At 44.1% G+C, this 10,181-nt stretch overlaps 1 protein-coding gene across 1 annotated transcript in view; it reads left to right on the top strand.

Moving 5' to 3' along the window:
• The window catches only part of TMEM132B (transmembrane protein 132B), a 218,896-nt gene extending 209,042 nt beyond the window's left edge, over positions 1-9,854 (top strand). The window contains exons 7-9 of the mRNA XM_031059490.1: positions 4,759-5,032; positions 6,454-6,645; positions 7,851-9,854. Coding sequence (XP_030915350.1) covers positions 4,759-5,032; positions 6,454-6,645; positions 7,851-9,005 — 1,621 coding nt within the window. The 3' untranslated portion in view covers positions 9,006-9,854. The remainder of the gene's footprint in view (positions 1-4,758; positions 5,033-6,453; positions 6,646-7,850) is intronic.
• Positions 9,855-10,181: the final 327 nt, after the last annotated feature.

The raw sequence follows: 10,181 nt of genomic DNA, 5'->3' as shown, positions 1-10,181 counted from the left end.
TATGAAGTTATTCATCAACATACAGCAGGTAAAATGATGGAATATTTTATAGGGATTGTGCAGAGACACTTCACCAACCTCCAGAGTTTCTTTCATCTCCTCTGGCTGCCCCAGGGCCTCGTTCCCACCCCCACAGCGTGGCTGGCTGAGCCAGATGGCAAAATAGAACTGGGTTTACAATAATCTTTTAAACGTGTTTATTGGTGCTGTTAGCAAAAGAAACGTTTGTGCATCAGCATAGCTGTTCTTCTTCTGATACAGCTGCTCTCCTTCAGACCTGAGAGAGTTTATGTGCCCCAGATCACATCTGTTCTTCCCAGGGATGGCTCTCGAGCCAGTAAAATGCCTTGCTGCTCCCTGTAAACCCTGTCGTGTTTGTAATTGTAAAACACATGTGATTACAGACATGTTTGCCTCTCTGACTCCTTGAATGATTTCCACAAAGCCATGAAGAAAGCAGGGTCTTTACAAAACTTTTACAAATGCCCCCTGCACAGTCTGAACTGTGTTGGTTTTCAGCTGGTCTGAACTGCTGCAGGAGCAGGAACTTGTCAGAGAGCAGAAAGGAAAAGACAGGCTGCTTTATGCCAAAAACTGGAAAAAAACCCAGTTCCTCTCCCCTGTGTCAGAGCAGCAATACAGTTTACCAGATCAGCCTGCAAATATGTGGCAAATCTTTAATATTATCAGGAGGAGAACTTGATCTCTGGTGGGTGCTGCTACAGACAGGAGGAGCCTCCCTGGGCAGGTGAAATTCAGCTCCACCATCAGCTCCTGAGTGGTGCAGGGAAAGTGGTGCCTGAGCCAGCCCAGGCTGCACAAACCCCCAGCCTCAGCAAACAGCAGGTGTATATTTAAATTAAAGTCAAATATTAGAGTGTAGAAGAGGTCCAGGCAGACTCTGCTAGTCTAACAAGAACATTTATTTCTATTCCTCATGCATCTGCAAAATAATTACCTTCTTCTCGAGGCTGCTGCACCAGCTCTGTGCACACATATTTACATGGCATGAGTGGCTTCAGCTTGCATTAATAGGAATTGCATGGCTAAAGTCTCACAGAACAAGCTGGAAATTTAATTTCAGTAAATATTTGCAGCTGGGATAGGACATTGTTTTCAGGAGGCTCCCAACACCACCAGCATGGGCTTCACTTCAGGCAGGGTTTATTGAGCTCTGCTTTGGTCCTGTCCCATTCTGGAGACCAAAGCAGGAAAGCTGGCCTGGGTTAAAAGCAGGAGAAAAGAAACTGCTTTAGTTAAACCCTCAGGGAGTGCTGCCCCTCAGAAGGAAAGCTGTGAAATTAAGAGACACTGGATTCAAACCACTCCATTGGTGGTAACAGCATCTGCACAAAGCTGTAAATTTGCTCCTTTGGTTAATTGACTTTAATGTCCTTTGGAGATAAGGCCTTGGAGATTTTTGTTAATAGGTAGGCTGTATTTTCAAGATCTGTGAAAGAACCAAATTACATTTCTTCTTGAACTGTGAGTGGAGTTATGTGCAGCTTATTTCTGTGGCTTCCACTAAATCAGCTTCTAGTGCTTTGTAATTTGTATCTGAGAGAGATTTCTTTTTCAATTAGGGGTGTTGGAAATGTTTTTTAAATATACGACTCTTTGTAATGAGTATTTCAAATCCAAACCCAGCAAAACTGATTTCTTTAGGGTTGGGGTTTTTTTTTTAAACAGAAAATTAGCATCGGCGCAAGAATGTGATGCCTGGTTGGAGAGGGGTGCAGATTAAAAGAGACACACTTCAACTGCTCAGAGACAAGGTCTGTAATGTGGAGCTGACAGATCACTGATTAGATCAGTGCTTGCAGGCACCCTTGGAACAGGCTGCTGCTTTAACTCAGCTCCCTGGCAGAGCCTTTCTCTCTGTGAAATGTAAATTAAATGTAATTCTGGCAACCTTGGCTCGCTCCAGAAAAGCACAAAACCTTCCAAGCAAGTTTGCCAAGCAGCAAGAAATAGGCTAAGGAGGACTCTGAGAAATTTTCAGAGATGACCAAGGAGAAAAAAGCACAATATGCAGCAATAGCTTATGTTCACCAGGACTTGTCTTGAGCAGAAAATGAGCTTCCTGCTTAATGAAGGATTTTAAGCTTACTGAAAACACTTTAATGAGGAGTTTAAAGGGAACTGTGCAATTCACTGGATCTCAAACACTGACTTACTGCCTAAATCTTGATTTTGTGGTTTTAAAGTGGAAAAATTATATCCTTTGTTTAAAAATAAAACAAAACCAGAAAGAACTTGAGTTGAGACCTGGCAAAGCAGACTTGCAAAGCTTGTACTGAAAATCCAGACACCTCCCTCTCCTCTGCACTGACAAAGAACGTGCCTTGCTCATCCCAGGCTTTGGAGAGGCTTTCTGATGCTCCACATTTGTCTGCCACAGAAAACATGTTTCTGAGGAGAAGTATATCAACATCTGTGAATGTTTTTGTGCTGAAATGGAGCCTTTGCATTTAAGATACCCCAAGGAATGGGCTGGACTTGAATAATCTCTTTGTTGTGGTAAATACTGGCTGCCCACACGGTCCCAGTCCTGGAAATAAGGACAGGAGTGCTCCCTCTGTGCCCCTGAGCAGCAGTCCTCCCCTCTGGTCATTCCACAGCTCATATTTATCAGCTGGGGCTGGAAAAGAATTCCCTCCAGTTGTTTGGAATAGATTTCCTCTTGGACAGTCCAGCAGTGCAAAGTTTTAAACAGTGAAAGTAGAAATAAACAAGCACATAAATAAAGATAACAGCAACCCATTGGATCTGAATAAAACATTGACTCACTGAATTGTTTGGGTTGAAGGAAACCTTACAGATTATCTTGTTCCAACCCCTGCCCTGGGCAGGGACAAACAGGAGCAGGAAGGGAGTTGTGTACATGATGCTGGGGTGGGTGTTGAATATGTGAACATCTCCTGCCAACCACACCACGCTGGCTCTGGCTCTCCTTTCCCATAACAAGGCTGGTTCCCATCTCTTCTGTGCTCTTTTGCCCCAAATCCCACAAGTGCTCCTTACCTGAACAGCTTTTGCACATTTTTCTGCAGCTCTGCACAGGCACTAATGGTACTGCCTGTATTATTAAGAGAGGGTCAAATCCCCAAATCTCAGAGCTGAGCTTGGTCCTGCCAAAGTCTGAGATTGTTCAGAGCTGGGTTATGGCTTGGCTGAGCTGGAGAGGGTCAGAACACATGAATAAATTGAAAGTGGGAACATTAAGGAGTTCATGAATTCATTTACAGCATGGATGGATATGAACAACAGAAGCTTGATGAACATTCCCCTTCTAGAACTTTCTTTGTGGCTGTTTTGCCAACTGTGAGCTGACTTCAGACTGACACCAGGGCTGGGAAGGAGAGAACAACTGAAAGGTTCCCTGAAATACCCAGCTAGTCAAACTGTGTAAGACTAATTTCTTTGGGAAATATAAATCCTTTTTTGTAGCCTTCCCCCTAACAATTCCACTGTTATTCAATGATGTTTCACTCAGCAAGTAATGATGGACACTTGTTTTACACAAACAAAACCAAAAGGCACCACAGACCATTTACTTGAGGCTGAATATAAATATTCAGCTAACAAGTGATGCATTGAAAATGTATTTCCAGTGGATTAGGTTCTGTAACACTGGGACTTTCAGTCATTTTGAAGAGCACAAGGGTTTTTCTTAGATATGTTTTCAGTTTACTGGCTGCCAGCTTTGTCATAAAACAATTTATAACAAAAGCAATTCTGTTTTATAATAGTTTTCCATAGCTGCTATTTCAAAGGAGGAGATAAAGGGACACAGTAACCACAAAACTACCTCCTGCAATACTTTGAAAAATGAGAGACTTATCCTGTATTTCCCACCCTTGATATAGAGGTGGCTTCAGGCTCAATAAATACAGGAGGGAGGGAAATTATTTCTGAGCAATGAATCCACAGCATGGGGGCATAATGAGTAAAAGTGTGACCACCCACTGCTTAATACCTGACTTGGAAGAGATAAGAGGATCCATGTGTTTGTGCCAGGCAATGAACAAGAGAAAAAAATATATAAAATATTAAATATTGGTGGTAAACTGGGTCTTCAAGCAGACAAAAAAGTCTGTGAGGTGTGGCAGCAGTGCTGTCATGTACAAGTCACTGTGATGCCTTCTCTGAGCTCCAGGGAAAGCTGGTTTGTTTCACAGGTTCTATTTTGAAAGGGGGACAGATAGAAAACGGTGAAGGAAATGTGTCCAGTGCTGCAGGTGTCCTGCACGGTGTAATCTGAGTAACCCTGCCCTGAAGGGGAGCCCAAATGTTTTGTTAACAGCAGCTAAAGATTTTTTTGTGACAGAGCATTTTGAAAACTTCTTAGCTAATAGCATATTGCTAAAGTTACAGACAGCTGTTCTAGCCAGTCACTAAAGGCACACCTACACCTCCTGCACACAATGCTGGCTTGTCTGCTTTCTGTTAACAACACACAGTACTTCATCATTAAATTTAAAACCTTCTACTACCTTGTTGAGCATATTTTTCTGCAGTCTTAAGGTCTGTCTTAACCTAAAACTCAAGCTAATGTTTTATGTCCTTGCTTGTTATACCATTGTAACTTTTTCTGCCTTCAGACCTTGCAGCTAGCTCTGAGTTTCTCTGCTCTTCCTGGTTCTGAGCTTTTCCAGCCTTGTGGGAATCACCTTCCCTTTGCCATCTCCCCCAGAGGAGGTGCAGCTGGAGCTCTGCAGGGCTGGGGGGATCTGACCAAGCTGGCTGTGTTCACAGGCCCACGCGGGACAGCGAGGATGAGGAGGATGACGAGAAGAAGGGCAAAGGCTGCACCCTGCAGTACCAGCACGCCCTGGTGAGGGTCCTGACGCAGTTTGTGGCTGAGTCCTCGGAGCTGGGAGGCCACCTGACCTACCTGCTGGGCTCGGAGTGGCAGTTTGACATCACGGACCTGGTGGCTGATTTCATGAAGGTGGAGGAGCCCAAGGTGGCCAAGCTGCAGGAGGGCCGGGTGCTGGCTGGGCGTGAGCAAGGCATCACCACGGTGCAGGTACAGCCCCTGCAGCCCCACAGGGGGCTCGGGCTCACACACACCCTGGGCTAGCAGGGCTCGGGGTTGGGGTGGAAAACTCACTGATCTCTGGGAAAAAAATAATAAAAAAAACCAAACTGGAAAAATGGGCATGCTAAACAGAAAAGGAAGTTTGAGCGGGTTTTCATTGTGGCTATTTGTCACTTGCATGGAATGCCCTTAGGTGAAGCTTTTGTAGGGATTTGTCCATTTAGTGTGACTGGAACACAGGGGGATTTCTCTGGCTGGTGAAAGAGGTGACATGAGGCACATAGCCAGCTCCTTTTCACTTCAGTGGGACCATATGAGCATAACTTATATTTGCAGTTAACTCATAACTCATTTGGGAGATTGTACCAAATATCTACATGCACCTTTACATGCTTGAACATATCTGAAAAATTAGTCCTTTCATGTTCACAAAACCAATCACAAACCATGGACACAAAAATAATCTTCAGATGCCTTTTGGAGTGTTCATGTTCCCACCTAATCTCTGTCCAAATTTATGCACCTTCCTTAATCAAAATAAAGGAGTAGAAGCACTGGGGCTCTTCTCAGGGGCTGCAAACACCTGCAATGTTCTGGCCACACTCTGGAGTCAACACAGGGATTTTAGGGCTCAGCTCCCTTCAACCTGAATTAAATGAGATAGAGAGGTCAAGGGATTTCTGCCCTTAAAATGTCTCTCTCTCTCCAGTGACCCTAAAAGAGCAGGAAGCTCCAGTGCAGGGAGCTGTGCTGCAGGTTTCTCCTGTTGGATTAGACAAATCACACCTCAGCTATTTTGGTCCCAAAGCAGCTGTTTCTGTCACCAGGATAAAGATGAGTCTCTTTCTGAGCATGCTGGAAACAAGGTCTTAGAGCAACTGGCAGGAGTGTTTTGGCATTGAAAAATGCAGGCAGGCACCCAGTGGCATTTCCAAAGTTCTTTTGCAAGTCTCACTTTCATTTCATTCAGGTCCTGTGTCCCTAGAAAGGCAACAGGCCAAGTTCCCATCAGCCAGGCTTTGAGCACTTATTTATCCCCTCACTGAGTTTCAGTGTTAATCAGTGTCACACTCTGTCCTGGGCTGCACTGCATTAACAGGGAGTTTTAAGACCCCACAAAAATGACTTGCAAAAAAAACCCCAACAAATCTATTTAATTTATTCTATATTATATATATTTTGTTGAGATCAAGCTGCAATTTTGAAGTGATTTGTTGTTTTATTAAATTATTTTTTTAGATAAAGTAATTTAGCAGCAAATGAATGTAATGTCTTGGGGGAAACACCAGCTCTGGCTTAGACATGGACGTGACGAACCCAGGATTAATCTGGTGTGCTGGTTAGAGGCCAGCCTGGCTTTAAAACACTTCATTGCTGTTTCATGCAGGGCGTTTCCTTTCTCCTGCCAGGTCCTGTCCCCTCTCTCGGATTCCATCCTGGCAGAGAAGACAGTGATAGTTCTGGATGACAGGGTGACCATTGCTGACCTGGGGGTGCAGCTGGTGTCAGGCCTGTCTGTGTCCTTTCAGAGCAGCAAAGGAAACAAGAGAGCCATCCTTGCCACCACCTCTGCCCACGACATCCTGCGCACTCCCAAACAGGTATGCCCCAAAAAATGCATCCAATTCATCTAATGCTCCCTCTGCTCTGGCAGAGGAATTTGCTGTAAATTTTAGGCAGCAGATATAATGAATATATGGCTGTGAAAAGCAGTCACTTCTTGCAGTAAAGGCTATTCATCTTCCTGACCCCTGCACAGTGACCCCTGCACTCTCCAGAGCTGCTGTGGGGAGCTCACAGCACAGGGAAAGGGATGCACAGTGCCAAACAAACATGGATGTGCCACAAAAATCTCCTTTTCTGTGGGGAAATGCAGCCTAGCTGTGCAAGCAGGGCTGGGAATGCCAGTCTTTAATTGTCTCCCAAAGTCAGCTCAGCCAAAACGACCTCTGGCTGTAGGTACAGAAGTTTTCATGACCTGCATTGCTGAAAACTGATGAGTTTGTGCTTACTTTGAACCGTATAATCTGAGGAACTAAATAGCTTTTAATGAGACCACAGAACAAATTCTGTATGTGGTTTTTAATAGATTCCATAGAGCTGAGGTTCTACATCAGTGCAGAAAGTGGAACTATATTTTTTGCACTAGCAATTCACAGCAAGAAGACAAATTGGTTTGGTCAAAACATAAAAATGGTGTTTTTTATGAGTGTTTCTACAGTTCCCAGGAAAGACCACAATTCCTTTTGCATATTGCAAGTCCTGCATATTTGAAAGCATGACAGAAAATATAAAGTACTGCACTGAGATATGTTCTCCTCCCAGTTTGTTCCATGGGCTGGATGGGCTCGCTGGCCCGACACATTCCAGCCGTGCTCATTGCATTCCATGAGGCCCTGGAACTGCAGCATTAGAGAAATTCCCCATTATGGGTCCTTTACAAACCTAATTGAGCGTGATGTTGGAAATATGATTATTTTCATCATAAGGCTCTGGCATTCAAAAGAGGCTTCTCTCTTCAGACTGAGAAAAAAGAATTGTCAATTGTTTTTTTCCAGCACTTTTATTAAATCTACATGAGTGTTTCTTTGATAGTTCCTGAAGGTGAGGTAAATGCCTCAGTGGTCTAGAGAACACAAGCCTGCAAGAAAATGAGAAGCAGAGTAGACATTTCCATTTTCTTTAAAAAAACAAACCAAAAAGAAACACCAAAGTAAACTCTGTATTATTTTTCAGACTTTAGCAACAAAGTGTCTGATTTGTGCTCTCTCTCTCACCTGTTTTCTCCCCATCCTCTCCCCACCAGGAGGCTGTGGTGAGTGCTTGGGTTCTGTTCAGCGACGGGGCGGTGACGCCCTTGGACATCTACGACTCCAAGGACTTCTCCATGGCCATCACCTCCCTGGATGAGATGGTGGTGTCCTCACACCAGAGCCTGCAGTCCCTCTGGCCTGTGGTGGTGGCAGAAGGGGACGGGCAGGGGCCCCTGATCAAAATTGAGATGGTGATCAGCGAGCCCTGCCAGAAGACCAAGCGCAAGAGCGTTCTGGCCATGGGGAAAGGAAACGTCAAAGTGAAGTTTGGTCAGAAGGATTTGGACCAGAAAGGGAGCACCAATGACATCGATGATGTGGAGAAAGATTTTAAAAGCCATGCAGGCAATGCCATAGAGAAAGCTGCAGAACAAGAGAGGACAGCACAAGACTGGTCCAAAAACCACGAGGATGTGTCTGGCCCTGAGGACAATGCAAACAAAAGCACAACTTTCATCTCTCCCGTTGATCAGGAGTCCCTGGAGGATGGCCAGCTTCAAAACAACCCCACTGCCTTCACAGGTTTCCCTGCCCAGGTAGAAATACCAGGAGAAAACAATCCCAGTGATCTCTCATTGACTTCCAGAGGATTGACAGACCTGGAGATTGGCATGTACGCTCTGCTCTGTGTTTTCTGCTTGGCAATCTTGGTGTTTCTGATTAACTGCGTGGCATTTGCTTGGAAATACAGGCACAAAAGGTTTGCTGTGAGTGAGCAAGGCAACATCCCCCATTCCCATGACTGGGTCTGGCTTGGAAATGAGGTGGAGCTCCTGGAAAACCCAGTGGACATTTCGCTCCCATCGGAGGAGTGCACTACCATGATTGACAGAGGGATGCAGTTTGAAGAAAGCAACTTTCTCCTTAATGGGAGTTCTCAGAAGACTCTTCATAATCATATCCTCAGATCTTCTGAGTACCTTTGTGAAAAAGAAGTTAAAAGTGAACCTATAAATCCTTCTGGGCCAAAGCAGAAGCGAGTAAAGTTCACTTCATATACAACAATACTGCCAGAGGATGGAGGCCCCTACACCAACTCAATTCTATTTGACAGTGATGATAATATTAAATGGGTATGCCAAGATATGAATCTTGGTGATTCCAAGGAACTTAGGGACTATATGGAAAGACTGCAAGACAATATGTAAAACTACTTTCTTATGTTTGTAATCACCTTTATGCCTTCTGTTTATGGATGGTGGACCAGTCAGTCCAGTCAGCAATAGGAACAAGACAGCCCAACCCTGGAGGTCCTGAGATGATAACCTGATGGCAGAGAGCAGGTCCAAGAGGCTGGCTGAGTTAATCCTGTTTCACCACAAACCAGGATGTGCCCCCAAAACAGCTCCCTGTAGGTGTTGGAGGTGTCACACACGATGGCTGTTGCTGTGTACTGCCTGGTTCTAGCAAAATGCTGATCCAACTGCGCTCAGACTCAGAGGAGACTCCATTTGTTGGTCATCTCTCATGAGAAATGGTCAATCAGAAAAGAAAGGGATGTTTGTTTGCATTGATTTTTTCTAGTCGTCGTCCTTTGTAAAGCACAGTGGACATTTCTTGCTCACAGCCTGAGAGGAGGCTCACGGAAAAAGGGATTGGAATGAATCTCACTTTATTGCCTATGTGCAATGCAGCCAAGTAGTCTTATTATTTTTTACAGATATAAAAAACCCCATGTGGTTAATTTCTTCTTATATTGTTTGTGAATTTTATTTGACTTAGGGAACATTAAATATTTTCTTTGAAGGGGTTTGGGTTTTTTTTTTTTCCAGTTGTACCAAAGTGTAGTACAGTAATATTTATAATGATTTGAGTTTTTTATTCATCTGCTTCAGCCCCCAGAGATACCTCCTTCATCACTGATTATCTTCCTCCTTTCCATATGGGTCGTTAGTATTTGAAACATAGAAAGGAATTAGAACTCTTACTGGGAAAGGGTTGTGTCTTCTTACAGGGAACTGTAAATATAATAATAAACCCTGGAAAATAAAAATCAAGGAGTAGCCCTGGGTTCACTTTTGTCATTGCTAATATGAAAAAATAACCTGTAAAAAAACCCCAGCACATACTTCAAAGGGGAATGCTTTGCTGAAACAGTAGCTTGGCTGACAATACCTGTTATTATCTGAGTGGGAAAGTCAAACGTGGCATTGGAATGCATAAAGTGGGAAGGAAAATTTCCTAGGAAATAAGCAAAGCCTGGAGTAACTGTTACTCTGTGCTAATGAATCCATTGGTGGTAGATTCAGCAGGCCAGAGAAGTTCATGCTCAACAGCCTTGTCTAAACATCCCTGGCCATGAAGCCATTAAAGAGAAAAACTTT

The sequence above is a fragment of the Geospiza fortis genome, unplaced genomic scaffold (assembly GCF_000277835.1).
Source record: "Geospiza fortis unplaced genomic scaffold, GeoFor_1.0 scaffold145, whole genome shotgun sequence".
In the NCBI taxonomy this organism is placed as follows: Eukaryota; Metazoa; Chordata; class Aves; order Passeriformes; family Thraupidae; genus Geospiza; species Geospiza fortis.
The sequence above is the reverse complement of the archived record's forward strand: the minus strand, read 5'-3'. Positions and strand labels throughout refer to the sequence as shown.